Below are 17098 nucleotides of genomic sequence, written 5' to 3'. Positions count from 1 at the left end.
TGGGGCTGTACTTGCTGGTTGTCTTTTTTGAATTCACGTTAAATTCCCCTCTGTTCCCAGTGCTTCCATGGGGTTTTTGTTCTCCCCCCGCCCCGATCCCCACCTCCTCTCACCAGCTTTCTCATCTTTCACGCTTTGTTCCATTTCTCCTTTATTTCCCCCATTCAATCTATATTCCCTTTCCTTTTAGCCTTCGCTACCGTTTTCCCCCCTGGCCTTGCTCTCACCGGCTCTGTGCTCCCCAGGAGGGAGCCCTGGGAGCAGCCGCTGCTCCAGGCACGGGGCCGGTGCCTCACCGGCACCCGGGGCTCCCGGGAAAACCAACGCCAGCCGGAGTGGGGAGAGATGCTCCTGGGGAAGAACCTGCCCGTTGTTAGCCTCACACCAGCATCACTTGCTACATCACCTGGGGAAGGAAGCGCCCGTTACACAGCCATGGCCTGGGGTTTCTGAACCGAGCGGTCACCGGGGAAGATGAGACGAGTCCTCGGGAGACACAGCTGCCACCAGCTGCCCCCGTTTGTAAGCCTCAAACCAGCACGCAAGTTTTCAACTAGGGCTTCAGCTACTGGGAAGCAAACCTAGCTTAAGGAGAAAAGACAACGTCCTCCGATTTGAAATTAAGCAGCTGTTTTGGGAGGGTGCCCCCCAAGCTCCCCTTCCCCACCTCCCCTCCCGGGCTCTGCACACCCTCCCGGCTCCGGCCCCGGCTGGCGGAGGGGCTCAGCCCTGGCACAGGAGAGGCAGCGGCGCTACCGCCCGCCCCTGCTGCAGGGAGCTCTGCTCCTGGTTTCGAGGGGCCAGGGTAGCGCTGCCCTCGCATTGTTCCCGGCCTCCGCAGAGCTGAGAAACCTCTCCAGCTGGCGCGGGACGGCGGGGGACGCAAAGCCTGGCTGCTGCAGGGACCAAGGCATGACAACACAGAGCCGCCGAGCAAAGAGCAAACGCATGCTCTCTGCGTGATGTATATAGCGTGGCGGAGGGGTTTGCTGGGTAATTAAGCGATATGGGAGAAAGATCACCTTATGTGTGACTCGCACAGACACGACAGCTGAAATCCAGCGCGTCCCTCCAGAAAACGAGCGATGCTGTTGCCTGGGACGGGGCTTCAGACACAGCTCCTCCATTCAGCCCGCAGGGCTGGGTCCCTCGGGAGCGGGCAGATGATCCAGCTGGCCTCACGCCCAAATAATCACTCTGCAGCCTTGTTTTTAAGGCCTTCCAGACCAAAAGGCAGGGCTGGTTCAAGCAAGCGTCCGTACGTGATCCCTTCCTCTCCCCCGTCACCGCAGCGTGGGGTCAGCTGTGCCCAACGCCCTTCTGAAGAAAGAGCCAACAGACCATTAACAGAAAATCCACATTAAACAGAAAAGAGGAGGAGACCGATGCGGGAAGATAGGAGCTAGTGAGAGTTTTTCTTTCAAATAATGTCAGACAAGCTTTTTTTTAGCGAAAAATTTTACACAGTCCAAGATTATCCCAGATTTCCAGTGAAAAATAACCAAAAAAACAGATAAAATAGTAGATAAAGTCTGAAAATTTTCAAATGTCCCTGGCAGGAAAACAGAGCCTCTCCTTTCCTCCCCACTAAAATAACACAAGCAACTGCGAGTAAATACCCAGAAAACACCTTTTTTTCTCTGTCTCTTTTTCCTTCCCTTACCATTCCCCCTCACCAGCTGCAGCAGGAGCCCGGGGAGGCAGCAGCCGCCCCTCTTCCCGCACGTCACCTCGTCTCGCGGGGCGGCTTTGGTCCCCCCAAACCCACCTCCTTGCGGAGGCGGCTACGGCAGAACGTGCCCCCAGCGGATGCTTCCAGCCCCTCGGGGCAGAGCAGGGGTGGTGCAGAGCGAAGCCTGGTCCAGCCGCCCTGCCCTCACACCAGGCACGAGGAGAGGGTGCGGGGAGGCGTTTTGCTGCTCCTGAGCCGTATTCGGCATCCCGGCCAGAGGGTCAGAGCATTGCCTTCTTCCAGAGCAACTCCCCAGTCCCAGGCACCAGCCTCTTCCCGGTGAAAAAACCTCCCTCTGGTCGAAGCCAACAGTCATGGAAGTTTTTCAGACCTTTATACAGCTCAGCAGGACTCCTCAGGTGGCTGCAGACAGTATTATATCTTCTTTTTTGACAGCATTTCTTTTCCAGGCATTTCTTGTAGCAGCACGATGCTCAGACAGGAGAGAATACCAACGGCTGGCAGGCTCCGGGCCGGGCTGCAAGTCCCTGGGTGCTTCACTTCAATTTCTGGGAAGAGTTTCCTTCAGGTTTGAACAGATCCAGGGAATTCTGCGTACCTGATACGTGCTTGCTCGGTCTTCATTGGCTTCGCAAAAATACTGGTGTCGGGTCTCTTTAGATATCGTCCTGAAAATCCTAATTAGTTATTACTTCTGCACAGCGCTGAATTAACAAAAAACCAAACAAGCTTACGCTGACCTGGTTACGTTAATGCGCTGGTTCGGCTTCTGCAGAGGATCATAGCAAAGCTTAAGATCCAAGTCAAATCAGAAAGTATTACTAAGGATGCAGAACTCCGTATCAAACCTTGCTGTCTTTATCCCGCCACACACGTTACTGTAATTTTCATAACTCGAAGGGCAGAGCTAAGGCTGCACATTGTCTGGTCTCAGTCTCCTCAGTACTAAATGCCTGATTCCTTATTTTAATATTACATTTATTTTTCATTTAGATTAAAATAGCTGCTCGGTCTGAAATACGAAGCGTGGGGACGGTTTCAGGCGGTTTTTCCCCAGTTGCTGGGGTTTCCCGCCACCAGGTGGCAACGCAGCCCCAGCCGCCCGCCCCGCTCGGGGCTGCTGTCCCCCAAAACCCCCCAAGCTCAGCCTCACCGATAAATTCGTGGCTAAAACTTTAGTGCCAGGCAGATTTACGTCATTCATCTGCTTCTCTCTCTCTGTTTTTTAACCTCCTTCTCTGCAGCCATCACTTCAGAAGTTGGATGTGGTCTTAGCTCCAAGTTTTGGATGAATTCGGTTGACTTCAGAGCACGAATTTTATTAGTAGTAGGTTTATACGTATCGCAGTTCAAGCAAAAAGAGCCAGGTGAGCGCCTGTGAGCCCAGACGATCCGTATGGATGTGGCTACACTGCCCTCTGGCAGCATCTGGGAATCAGAGCAGCCTGGAATAAAGCGGGGATTAGGCTAAGCCTGGCTTATGCGGCCTCGTCTCAGGAGCCGGGCCTGAGCGCGCAGCACCCAGCGCCGAAGCCGCTTCACATGGGGCTGCTTGCCGCTGGTTTTCTGGGGCTAGTCCTGGTCTTGAAATCACTTAAAATTCTTTGGCGTAGTCGCGGTACCGCTGTAAGCTCTTCAGGACAGCTGTGGTGGTATTTTCGTCCCCTACGTTTGCTCAACAAGCAAGCGGCAGTGGGCACTAACCATTTTTGCCAGGTTTCCACCAGCGCGTCAGACCGACGGCTCGGATTGCCCGCTGCGGTCAGGGGCCACAGTACTTCGCTCTGGAGATTTTCAAGGTACTAAGTGCTAAGAAACGACATCATGATTAACAGCAACATAGAGAGCTCACATTTATCTTTAAAATAACTTAAAAAACCCCCACAACACAAAACACTTAAGCGTTAATGGTTCACCTGAAGGAGTCTGAGCTGTCGTTACTGTTGTATGTTAATTGATTTCATTAGACATCAATTCACGTTATGGAAAGGGAGAACATTTCAGAAGCGTTCCCAGGACAGAGGGTTGCAAGTTCTGTACGGAATTCTGGAAACCCTCTCTATAAAGTAATAACGAATCCATTGAAGATGTTCCTCACTCCACCCAATACAGAGCGGATCTCTTCCCACCTCTGTTCCCCCCCCCCCCCCCCCCCCGCCCGAGATCCCTGACCGACGGGCACCCCGATCGACGGGCACCCCCGGCAGGGCCCGGCTCCGCTCCAAACACACAAAATCTCATTACCCGGAACGGCTGAAGTCAATACAGGGTCTCTCTTACAGGTTGCTGCAAAACTCCGCTAGAAGTTATGTTGTTCCCCCGATTTCTGTTTTGTTTCTATAAACGCAGAAGCCCGTGTGAGCTGCTGAGAACCGTACCGCGGCAAAGCTGAAGCATTTTCTTTTTGAGGCCCAGTGACGGCGGCGCAGCGGGAGGAAGCGGCCGCTCGCTGCCAGTCCCCGCCTGTGTTCAGCTGCACATCGCTGCCATGAACATCGCCGCCTCTTCAATTCCGCCCAGAGAACGGGAAAACAGTGTTATTTCAGAAATCCCTACTGCCTAGTGCTACAGCCAAGGGGGAGCAGAAGGGGAACGCGCCTGCGCTGCCACCGAGCCCCGAGGTCAGCGCCATTCCTGATGCTTTCGACAGGACTGAGCTTTTACAAGACAATAATAAATACAGAAACGGAGAACTTCATATAGGAAAAGGAGTTAGTTAACCTTTATTTCATTTTTCCATAGTCCCAAACTCGACAGACGTAGAAAAATATCCTTGAGTCTAGTAGACAAATTTACCAATGCTAAATAGCCCTTTACTCTGACCGTTTGGGCCGTTCTAGGTACATTTGTACAAGCATTACTTCCATTTTGTTTTTTCAATGAAAGGTTTTGCTAAACTATAAACAATAAACTACAGAGGAAAAACTTCATCTACCAAAGCATGCATATGAAGGTATCTTCCAAAACTTAAAAAAAAAAAAATAAAATTAAGAAAGCGAAGAACCTTGAGACGCGTTTGGAGGAGAAAACAATGTAGGACGATTTGAGGAAAAAATAATTAGCTACAGACAAGTCAAAGCAAATTCTGGAAACTGTCTGGGGGTAAGTTAAAATATCTATGGCACAACTTTTCACAAAAAAATGAAGGTGAAGACCAACATTTTATATAAAAATAGCTGAGCAGGCTTCTAAAGAAGGAAATAAGCATTTCTCATGATGATTCTGTTAATACAAGATTATAAATACCCTTATATATACAGGAAAAAAAAAATCAATACAAACATATGGAATATTTCACTAGGCATCCATCTGTCAAACACGCCAAGATCATACGTCCTGGACCATAGCGGAGGTACTTCAGTTTAAGATCTGTAGTAGTTTCTTTGCTACACATACTGATACAAATAATAAAAATGCAATATAAATATTGATTTTCACAGAGAACCTCAGTAATACACTCAGGTTACAAAGCTTAACAAATTGGCCCAGAAAGAAATGATACAAGTTTTAAGACAGTCAATTAACTTATGTTTTGTAGGCTAAGGAAAACATCCAAGTTATAGAATAATATTTAAACTTTCAGAATACTTTGTTTTAAATCAAACTGACACCTTTAGTGAAACTAAAGCAGAAGTTACCACGGCAGAAGAGTCATTCTCTCTTCATAAATACAGCAGTTTATTTGCCAAGACCACTTAGAAACACCATTATTATGGGCATTTTAGTAAATTTCCAAGCCTAAAAACTATCAGTTTTGCAAGGAGTTAAACTATAAACAATATTTGTATGGATGTATTTGACTAAATTTCAAAACTATGTGATCAATATATAGTAAGACATAAAAATGAGAGCAAATAAAATATATTTCTGAAGAATTACATTCATATTTTAAGTGAAAATACCTTTGTAGATGCTAGGATGGTGATCAAGTTCAGTATATCTGTGCACATTATAAATATGCATTCCTGTATTCATATACACTCAGTAATTCTAGAAATAATCATAGAAACGATATAATTTCCGTTGGAGAATACAATTTTTCCCCAACGCAATTCAGTGGATTTGCCAATGACTTTTTGAACTGTATTTCACAAAATCTGAAGATGAAGTAGAAGCTCGTGCCTTCCGAGGTGTAGAATTTTTTTAGTTTGTTGTCATTTTCTTGCCTGAACCCCCAGGATCGTCATTTCTGCCACTCAACCGCAACGCCTCCTCGTGCCTCGTTCCCCCCAGCCCAGGCTGAAGAGGCTTGTACATTCTGTCAACCTCCTCCGTGGATTCCGGAGAGGGAGATGCGAGGGGGGGAATTATAGGGACTCTTTTAAGATGAAACTTGACTACAAAACATGGTCTACATTGACATTTAAACCTTAGCTTGCTACCGATTCAATTAACACTTGCTTACAAAGCAAATCAAAATGGTTTCTACATGGTCTTTATACATATTGTTATGCAAAAGAAAAAAGAAACAATAGCTGCAATAAAAATATGAGGACGTATTTATGAACCGCTAAGTCTCAGAAAATGTAAAATCCTATTCCTTTTCATTACATTGCTGAGACTCCTTATTTGACTGTTTTCTCTGATAAATTAATCTATGATATATTGAGAAATGTGACAACAATCTTTTAGTACCGGAATAAAGGATAACATCCATGCCTGACAGTAGCTGCACTGCCGCAGCACAGCTAGCCCATTTCCTACATCATCCTTCAGCTTTAATAGCAACATTTCCCACCATTGAGATACGCTAATCTTTTCTCCCTAATATCACATCCTTATTATTTCCTTGTCCATAGGTTGGTGTTTAAGACAAATACATAAAACCAGTACTAAAATAAAAACCAAACCGAATGTCTCACACTCAACTGAAAAACAAGCACAAAACTGCAGGATGCGCGTTGGAAATAATTTATTGCCTATAGAAGGTTAAAAAAAAAAGTTTAAGTTCACATTTTCTGTGTGGTTTTAAAGGTGGTGTCACGTTTCAGAGGTAGTGTGTGTAAAATGTAATACAGAATTTGAAAAGAATTATTTACTTAGTTCAGCAATACAGTAAAATGTTCACCAGAGCCAAAGCACTGACCTGAAACCATTTTCCTTACAGGAACATTCTTAAGCGTCTCTTTTATCGAAGAGGATTGCTCACTTCTTTAAAAACAACCACCACCACGAGCCCGAGTTTCTGCCCCGTTTGTGTCTGTCGTCTTCTGACCAAAACGTCAGCTGCTGCCTTTCAGAGACAAATAAATACTCTTTAATCAGAATAAAACCCTATTCTGCCATGGAAAAAAACAATTTTGTAGTACCGCTTCTTCTTTTTTTTTTGCTCCTAACTTTGAAGATTTGACATTTGGCCAATGTGCTAAAATATTAATTGGGTAGAGCAAGCAAACACCATGAACCAGCTTCTGTTTTTTCTAATAGCGAGCTGGAGTTTTCTCACTAACCACCCTCTAACTTTGATCAGGCATCTCGCAACCGAGCAACTTGCTCAACCTTCTGAGGATTTGGGGCAGAAAGGGCAGAATCTCGAAATGCAAGTTGAAGGTCAGACAGGTGCCAGTCCTTCTAGCACGTACAGCAGCCTCGTAGTTCCCAGCTGACCTGAAGGATCCGGGCAGCGGGACTGGAGGTAGTAAATCAAGCTTTTGGTTGTAACATTTCAAGGTACGGATTCTTCACGTTGCAGATATTCTGTGCTGTTCCATTTACGCATATTATTGTCTTTCCTTACGCTATCAGTATCCTGAGACCAACAGTCAGCTACGACTAGAGTACCTAGGGAAAAGTTAGTGCTGTGCATTAGTTTCTTTTTAATGTTACTAATACGGTAGTGCAAGAGAGATCCCGAATCGGATAGCTGATCGACTTTAAGCAGCGATTTCCATCTCCGCAATAAGGACGTTCATCATACTGTTGCTTTGTCCTATCATTTCAACTGTACGACCACAACAGTAGATATAGCTGTATCCGTTTGGTGAATGGCCTTGATAAGCTGCTTCCCAAGTTAAGAAGATGAAGACATAACCGGTACATTCCTTTTCTCACTCAGAAGACGGCAAAGCCCACGATCTGCTTGTCATTTTCCGACTTTTTATTGCCTTAGCGAAAAAGAAATACTTGGAAAGATTAAAGTGCAGTGCTGCTTCGAGAACCAAGCACTCAAGAAAATTGACACTTGTATGGTACATCTGTTCGTGTGCTTTGAAATCTGCCAAAAATTCACCTATTAGAATATTTACTACTCCTCATTCCTGTTAGACCTATAGACTTGACAGAAGCATCATCTGCAGGGAAATGAAAGGAGGCATAGCTTCAGGAAACAGCCTTCATAACTATAAGCAAGCTTGCTAGCATCAAAGACTTTCATTGCTCCCTAAGGAGAGCGCGCGTCCCGTCTCTGGTTTAAAGTGTCTCTTCTGAACTACCTTTTTCCACTTTGGTTTCTTCAGAAAGACATGCTTCATCATTCATGTCCCGACAGATGCATTAGGAATAAACAACGCTGGGGAAGTCATCTTTCACGGACAAAGCAAAGAAAGACGATAACAACATCAATAGGTGGCACTTCTGCTGTAGCGGTTATTCGAATTACAGAGCCACTGAAACAGGAAGGGGGGCTTACTTCTGTCATCGCAACACACCACAACGCTAGCTTTATCTGTCATGGAAAGTCTCTGCAAATGATGAACTAGCACTTAATGTGGGCTTTCATTAGCATCCTACGAACAGAGGAAATATAACCATAAACCAAATCCTAACAGGCCATGGGCCCAGAGAGCCATCCCCACCGTCTTCCGTCATCTGAAGGACTTTCAGAACGTCATCTGCAAACCAGTGTCCCGGTGACCGTGTATGGGAACGCGCTGCCTGTCTGTAAGATGCTTGTCAGACAGTTACCAAGGAGAAGCTGGAAAGGAATAGGCCCAATTCTCTCATCCTGTTCTAAGGTCCAGCTGAAGGAGTTACACGGATCAGGATGCAATCTGCAAACTCGATTAAGACATTATGTTGCCTGTTAGGGACGCAAGCAAACCAAAAAACCCCCTAAATTACAAAGCACGTGTGCTATGCTAGTCTGAAGTGCGATACTGGGATATGTATTTTCGTAACTCAGGGATAGTTAAGTGTTGTTACAGGACCTCATAAGCTGCTCTTCAGCCACTGTACTGCAGAACTATTGGTGCTGCAATCATTTAAAATACCAGTAATGGTAATATATCATTTTTGTTTTACATAGGGCAGAAAATATAGACTGATATTGAAAAAAAAAATGCAGAACAGCTGTACAATATTATCCTATATAGCATTTTGTTATACAGGAATATAATTTATACTCTTTCTTCCTGAATATCCTGCAATATTATCAAGTGTTTCAGGGTACGAAAACATGACTACTTCGCTATGTTTTGTCTTGTCACCCGCCACGAGACAAGGGCCAGAGGACAACGTGCCCCCAGGGGCGGCGTGGGCACCGACTGCAGCTACAGGTTCAGCTGCACATCCTAAAGAGGATTCCAGCTCCCTTGCGAAGAGGGACTCACATAATTGCTTCCATCTGGCAGGAGTTAATTCAAAATTAATTCCTTTGATTTATTTGGCATATGAAATAGAAGCAAGACATAGCAAAATATGAATCATCAATGAAAGTTTTTCTCGTATTAAAGGTGGATGACTTAATTGCCGACGAAATCAAGAACTCATTAAGAGTATCCTGCCTTTTGTCATGGGAATTTAAGTGGAAGCAGCAGGCAAATAGGGTCCAAATAGTGGCATATCACAGTACTATTTTTTTTTTTTATTTCAGCAAAGCTCACAGAAAACAAGAGGTTTCATTGTCAGTGGCACAGATTTCCTATCTAGAGAGAACAGTAATAGAAAGCATTGTTAACCCAGTATAGAAAACCCTTTATAAATGATTTTTTCAGAGTGAGCAGAATTACAGTTGAGCTCTGTCTTATGTTTGAAGGACAGTACAGCGATCTTTGCTCACAAACCTTAATTAATTTTAGATTGGTGCTCATTTCAACAGGCCTGTAAAATACCGCTCCTCCTCTGAGTAAGGCTAGAAGGACGTGCCTGCCAGCCAGGACGCGACATTTCAGCTCAGGCAGTGAAAGGCTGAGTAACCTACCGCTTACCCCACGCTTACACGGAGTGCCTTCCCTCTCTCCTGGGATCCTGCTCTCAGGTTTAATGCCTGAACTCAAACACAAGCCCCAACAGCTTGCTTTTGCGGGGTTCCTCTGTAGAATAGATGATTGGAGGTCTTTCGGGAACTAACTGAATTGTACAGCAGCCAGAACTGTGAAACTGTTTTGGTTTGTTTTTTAAAACAGCTTTTTAAACTGCTCCTATCCTTTATGCAGCTGGCATTTGTTAAAGTTTCCCATGCCCAAGGACAACACTGAGACAGAAAAAAACCTGAAAGAACAGGGCTCACTACTGATACTAAAAAAAAAAAAAAAAGCATTAGAATTGATTAGGGAGGAACAGACCAGACTCAGAAAAACCTAAAATCATTGAGTTAATCCCAGTATTAAGGGGGGGGGGCGGGGGGGGAAGGGGAACAAAGCTGTTATTTCCCCAACACTCTGGATTTTCTGAGCTACACTTTGGACTTCCCACTGAAATTAAGGGGCTTACTTACTGTACTGCATGAATAAGGATTCACCAGAGTAAATTATTATTTGGCATAAAATTGAAAGATCAGGTTTTTTACCACACTGTGAAGGTATCTGTTTCAAAAATGCTTGCTGAGGAGTAGTCAGATTAGAAGTTACAGAGCATCAACAATATGGGCATGCACCTACATGCCCTACTAAATTTCTCTGAAGGTGTCTCCACATCCATTTAATCAGATGAGTAAAGGGATTCAATGCCAACAACAGCTGGGAAAGAAGAAATTCATTTCAGCCACTGCCTGCAATCAAGCTCACAGTTTAGAAATGGCACCTGGAAGTTGCCAAAAAATTCATCAGACGGGGCTACTTCAAAAACAGGTCACACAGAGAAGATCTGCAAAACTCAATTCCCAACACTCGAATACCACTCAGGATGCGACGACAGCTGTGGATTTATGACAGTGTCTTGATAAAATGGAGCAAAAGTATGTGGAAAAATATATAACCAATACTTGAAACAATGAACAGAACTTTAGCATTCAGACTTTGACAAATAAAAACTGTAACTACATTCATAAAACCCTAAGTAGTAGTGTAAACATCTAATCCCATTGCTACTGTGAGAATATCAGAAAGTCGCGTTCTGCAGCTATCAGGTTTCCCATATCCATCTGATTTGTTACAACACTTATGAGTGCTTCTTTACATTAATAATTTATTGATGATAATTCAAAGTTTTCAGTTAGCCTTTCAAAGTTTTTTCAGCTATTTTGGTCAGAAAATGGAAGATTCAACAATCTGAAGTCACATAATGAAAAACACTTTAGTTTAATTTCAGATTTTCAAAAGGGTTCAAGCACAACTCATAAAAAGCCCGTTATTCTATTTGGATCCCCAATTTTTAGTCCACCTACCTGAGTAAAAATGGGGAAAAAAATAATAAACAGGACTGGTGAGCAAGCAACTCTGAAGAATTAGCTGTCTGTATAACAGGACATTTGTTTTCCATTCTTGGATCCCTGCTCAAAAAGACTTTGCTACAGAGCAAGAGTTATTCTGGAAAGTCACAAGTTACCCTAATCAATGCCAAACTGCTAAAAGTGAAACCTTTCCTCACACAGTTCTTTCATTTACCAGAAACACCATTCGTAATTTCTTGACACTGCAAACTGTAGCCATGCCATACTACAGTCGTCCTTCAGTAAGGTCTACTTCACCTTGGGCTTTCTTTTTTGGACTGAAGAACACTGGATAGCAAAATGCCGTTCTCCTGAAACCTACCCGTTACGCAGGGTTTCTTTTTTGTCAATTAAAAAAAATAAATCACAAACTGTCTGAGGCATTTTTCTCTGATAAAGACGACAAGCTGAATGAGGTATCATCAGGCTCTGGGGATGCATGATTGAAATCCATTTCTTCTAGTTCAGGAGGTAAGTCTGAGAGCAGTGCCTGTAGGTAAAAAATATTACAATACAGTATTAGCTATGTGTTTTATGTCAGCATTAAATGTCTGTTAAACGTGTAGTGAAAGAACTTTGTTGAGCTTTTTGGTCAGTGTTGATATTGGATGGGTAAAAAAAAAAAAAAAAAAAGGTCAGTATTGCTAGATATTGAAAGAAAAAACATTGTTGTAAGATGATGTACCTTATCACAACAATCCCAGAAGTCACTGATGTTATTGTGGAAACAGCTAAAGATGATTTTTTTTTCCCCAAACTGGCCAAAACCAATGATTTATATTCATTTATTTTATTCATATATTTTTAACATGCAAAAGCTTTAAAACATATATAACCGTGCTGTACTGTGATCATGCAGGTGTCATAACTAGATGCTGCATACAAGATTGTAACTGTTACAGTGATTCATTGATTTATCTCAAAGATTTCAAGTTTTATATTCACTCTTTATATTCAGTTCACATGGTTTTATGAAAAAATTATGGATAACAACCATAAGCCAAATTTATTTTGGATGTAAAAGTGTTTCAAGTTTTTTTTCTTGCAAGTTACAGTTTCTATTTTTATACCTGCAAAAGTGCAGATTGTCAAGGCAAAGGGAAAAAAATAAGAGCAACAAAACCTCTTCCTAAATAAAGCACAGAACGTTACTCATACAAGACATGATCCAACCAAGCATTAAAAGAAGTGCTATGTATTAAATGCAGTGCAGGAAAACTGAAGAAGCCTGGCTTTTTTTCCTAGATCTCGCATCTTCGATCTCACACAGGACAAATCCCAGTCCATCGTGTGCCCTGCTGCACTGGTTGCCCCTTTGTCAAAGTCACCCTTCTTTGTCTATGTCATTGCTTGTGTAGACTGCAATATCTTTGTTTAAAGTTTGGCTTTTCTTTGCCTGTAAGACGTTCAGCACAACGCTGCCCTAATCATCATTTGAGCCTCTGGGCACTACGGAATAAAACCGAGGGAGTGACAGAACACAAAGTGACAAACGCCTTCCGTTACTAAACCCTACTTCAAGACTTACCTGCTGCTGTTCTTTATCATCGGATTTAATAGCAAGTATCAAACTCCGAGTAAATGTCTGTAGTTCAAAATACTTCTGTTTGTGATTCTCCAACTCATTCTCAATAAATCTGACTTCTTCATTCTGTGGGGGAAAATTACATGAAGTTCTGGAAATACTAAATAGTACTGCATCTTTTTAATGACACCTAAACATACTTGTGTTAGACAAAATGTTTTTAGTGAAAATGAGTGAAAATGTGTTCATCGTGATTCCTGCCAAAACCAGTATTACGTACAGCCAAAAGTTCTAAATTATAGAATTACAGAAGAATGCACATAGACTTTGGATAGAAACAGAAGTTTCTGATGAAGGACCAGCGGCGTCACACTAAACCTGCAGGCGCGTACCCCGTTTCATTTCTCATCATCCTCCACAAGAGACGCCCGATAGCCAACCATGTTACATGCAGACAAGGCACTTCAGGATTACTGACTATCATTAAAGCATTAACAACTTGGGCCAAAGTTTACATGAACCTTTTAAAGAAGCACTGCTTTTTATTTTGTAAGGATGACCTCTAAATCAATTTTAAAATAAAGAAAAACAAAGCCCAGGTCTCTTCCTAGAAGTGATCCTGAAAAGGCAGGCTGACTCCGAGAAGAGACAGCAACTAAATTCCATTACTACAGCAGGAGATTTGACACAAAGACCAGAGAAAACAACCTCAAAATTCCTCAAAGCTCCCACAAATTAAAAAGATCTCTCAGGTTACAGAATAAATAGGAATGTATTTACAAAACGGGAGAAATATCCCTAATGTGCATGCTGTGGCTAAAAAGGCATTTTTCCAACCTTTGCATAAATATGTGCTACTACGCTTGCAAATCACTTAGCACAAAAATAACAAACTTCTTAACTAAAAATTCAGATGTCATAAGTATTTCAGTTTATTCCAAATTTCTCTTCTCCTTCAAACTTATCAACTGATTGGTATGCATGATCAAAACGCTAAATCTGTTGATCACTGTAGAGCTAAAATTAGTTTTCTCTGGTTATTTACCTTTGCTAAGATCACGTAACCTAAACAAACAGTTCACTTCTCAAGATCTAAGGCATTGTGCATTTTTGCAAAAGGTGTGCATACTAGCGCCAAATGTACACCCTCCATAAGGTAATAATGACAAAAATACGCACACAGAAATAGTTAGCAATGCACCATACACACAGAAAGTAAGCATTTAGGTTCACAGATAATTCATGGTAAGTGTTGCATTTACCGAGGGATACCGGTGGCAAGAAAAAACCCACCCTTGCTTATGCAACCATATGATTAATTAGGTTGGCAGGTTTGCATACAAAACGTTCCTTGATGGCTGGCTTTGGTGGCAGCCAATAATTACATAAGCAAATTTCAATAGTGAACTTATAAACTGGCATTTTGTTTTAATGATGAAAATATCTTTTGTAATAATAACATAGAACTTTGCTCTGATATTCACGCTTACGTTTGCTAGGCTGGCTGTAATTCACCTTTAGTTGACATGAAAAGGTGAGACTATGTGATGAGCTGGAAGGTTTGTATCAAGCCTTTAAAAATGGTTGTTGTTTTCATTTTTTTATTTCCCCAGAAAATTCACATTTCTTCAGTAAAAACATGCTTACCTTACTGTTCCAGGTTATAACAGCTCTGAGAATGAGAGAGAAGTATTTGGGCTGCGATTTTGAGCCTTTCATAAGACAATTAGCTGAATGCATTTCCTTCAGCTGGAAACTTAGAAGTTGCCTATTTAGCAATGGATTTTGCCCAGCCAAAGAAGGAATTCAGATTTATGCAGAAAACACATGGGCACAAAGACTATCACTAATGTCAAACAACAAACCAACAAACAAGGTTCTGTAGGGCATGCTGTCACAACAAGCCTTTCACTGTGGTGACAAGTGACATTAAGAAAAGGTCATTCCCTCTCCATATTCATTTTCCACTGCCCTTACCAGCAAAACACTGCTTGAAGGAGTAATTTTTGTTCTGAAAAGGTGATCTATCTATTATTTTGGTAATTGATTATCATTAGAAGAACATACCTGTTTTCTATGTAAAAACATCAGCTACATAAGTAAAAACAAGCTCAATATACAACACAGAACTGTGGCAACTCTTACGAGAGCAGTAACACACGCGTAACCTTTACCATTTGGCAGGAGAGAGCGGCTGTCGGGTATCCAACTGCTTCTCCTCCCTCCCACAACTACTGCTTCCAGACGTGTTCTGCGCTACATTGCGAGAACGACTTCTCAGATCCCCCCGTTTTATTAGAGGATTCCAGCTGTTATGTCCCTTTCCAGAGCTGGCAGCATCACGCTGCATGTAAAAGCGTGCCGTAACACTCCAAAGAACAATTCTCGCACAAAAAGAAAGTTTTGGTTTAAAGGCTGAATAAATTGCTTTGTTTTGGGACACGTGGTGGGAGCTGCAGATGGCTACAGCTAGAGTAATGTAACTGCTCAGTGGAAATGGGATTTTTTTCCTGCCTCCCTCTGGGTTGAAATAAGGGTAATCTGGCTGTAAATGGCATGAGAAGACGTGACTGAGGGGATGATGTGCAGAACAGAGGAGTCCCAGGCTCCCACATGCCTTCGCTGAATTCCTTACAGATATACCCATCTGAACGTCCTGTGAAGGACTGTCCTGCTTCACATTTCATAGTCTAGTTACTCACCTTATAATCCAAAAGAGAACTCATCTGATCCACTTCAGAATTACTTATCATATCACTTTCTTCATCATCTATAATTTCTATTTTCTGAAACAGAAGTAAATGGTTCATTCCGAATATTCAAATGCATAGATTAGCCACAGAAACAACAATCCGTATCTCAAACTGCCTCGAAAGGATGAAGGTAACAGGACCTTTTCCTTGCTCCTGAGAAATTCTGGATTGTGGAGCCCCCATTAGATGGCAATCATGCACCTCAGCCACAAGAGCCAGGAGGAATCCAAACCGAAACTGCGGCACTCAGAGCTGCTGCCATGGTGACTCGGGCTGTTTACAGAGGAGGAGCTCTGTGTCACCCTGCTTTTGGCATTAAGTTGCATACTACATCTCCTTACAGCCTGCAAAAGCCTGCATTTTATTCTGTAAGCCTTTGGTTGAAGACCTCCTGCGGGGTGAAGAAGGATATGAAAGCTTATTCCTCTGGAGCAAAACAGACATTATGGTAAGCGGCAGGCCAGTCCTAACTGACCTACTTCTTGCCTAAAAAAATGAAGAGCTCTCCTCTGGCCTTCTTTGGCCAGAGTGCAAGTCAAATGCCCGGAACAGCAGGGGATGTTGATACAAAGGACACTTCCAAATGCATTACACATGGACGTTTTCACTTAATTCACAAAAATTCTCGGGAGCTTTTTATATTGGCTTTCTAAAGATAGCTAAAGTACAATGATAACGGCCACACTTAATGCTGTTTAGAACTTAGAAATACATTCTAGTCATACCTCAAGTTTTAAAAGATTCACTTTTACATTATCTACCACTTGCATGTTCTGTTTTCCTTCCCAACAGAAAACCTTCTTATGTACAAAAATTACACTAAAAGGTTATTTCAATAGGAGAAAACATAAAATGTACACATTTCTAGTGCACCTTATAGATTTTCATTTTTACTCATATCTAAGCTAGATCTCAAACAGATAGAATGAATTTTAATTAGATAGTGATAAGAATGGCATTTTCCAACAAGAACTCAGAAGGATAACTGCCCAGATGAAACTATAAATGTCACTATATTTTTGAGAGGGAAGCAGTGGTAGTGTAAGAAGAGGGGTTTGGGTTTTTTTTACTATTTTTCATTGTTCTGACAGTTGTCAGCATTTATGAGACTGAATATAATAAGTGAAAGCAATTTTACTATGTTTTTCAGTATCCTGTTTAACACAACGTAGGCAAGGGCCCACACTGACACAACACACTAATGATTAGTTCTTGAGCTGTTATTTTAGAGGAGGTTTCTTCTCTGTAGCATGTGTGTGTGTCTTCTGTCTGCCTGCAGACCGGTCGCCAGAAATTTCCTTCTAATCAGCAAGGAGAAATCCTTCAAGAGAGGTTAACAGTCTCTCACTAGTAGTACCCACCAAGCTCCCAACTATGTGCTGAAGGTAGGGAGGGTAAACCACATTTTCTGTGCTTCAGTGTCTGACAACCCAGCTGAAGTGATAAGATTTCAAAGGCTTAATGTCACAAAGATCTGCTGCTATATCATACCCTGAGCAACACTGTGAATCAAATATTTTTGCTTTCAGACTCAGCTTGAG

The 17098-nt window shown here is 42.5% G+C and overlaps 1 protein-coding gene across 11 annotated transcripts in view; it reads right to left on the bottom strand.

Annotated features, from left to right (window-relative positions):
* Positions 1–6696: 6696 nt before the first annotated feature.
* The window catches only part of HDX (highly divergent homeobox), a 52635-nt gene continuing 42233 nt past the window's right edge, over positions 6697–17098 (bottom strand). For 7 of the 11 annotated variants that reach the window (XM_087749145.1, XM_087749153.1, XM_087749152.1 and 4 more), the window contains 3 exons: positions 15507–15590; positions 12808–12930; positions 6697–11769 (listed from right to left, as the gene is read on the bottom strand). In XM_087749145.1, the coding sequence (XP_087605271.1) occupies positions 11644–11769; positions 12808–12930; positions 15507–15590 (333 nt within the window). In that variant the 3' untranslated portion in view covers positions 6697–11643. The remainder of the gene's footprint in view (positions 11770–12807; positions 12931–15506; positions 15591–17098) is intronic. The other 4 variants (XR_015702728.1, XR_015702729.1, XM_087749150.1 and 1 more) reach the window with 4 other exon arrangements.

The sequence above is a fragment of the Nipponia nippon genome, unplaced genomic scaffold (genome assembly GCF_047370975.1).
Source record: "Nipponia nippon isolate SJK-2023a ecotype South Korea unplaced genomic scaffold, ASM4737097v1 scaffold_12, whole genome shotgun sequence".
Taxonomy (NCBI): domain Eukaryota; kingdom Metazoa; phylum Chordata; class Aves; order Pelecaniformes; family Threskiornithidae; genus Nipponia; species Nipponia nippon.
The sequence above is the reverse complement of the archived record's forward strand: the minus strand, read 5'-3'. Positions and strand labels throughout refer to the sequence as shown.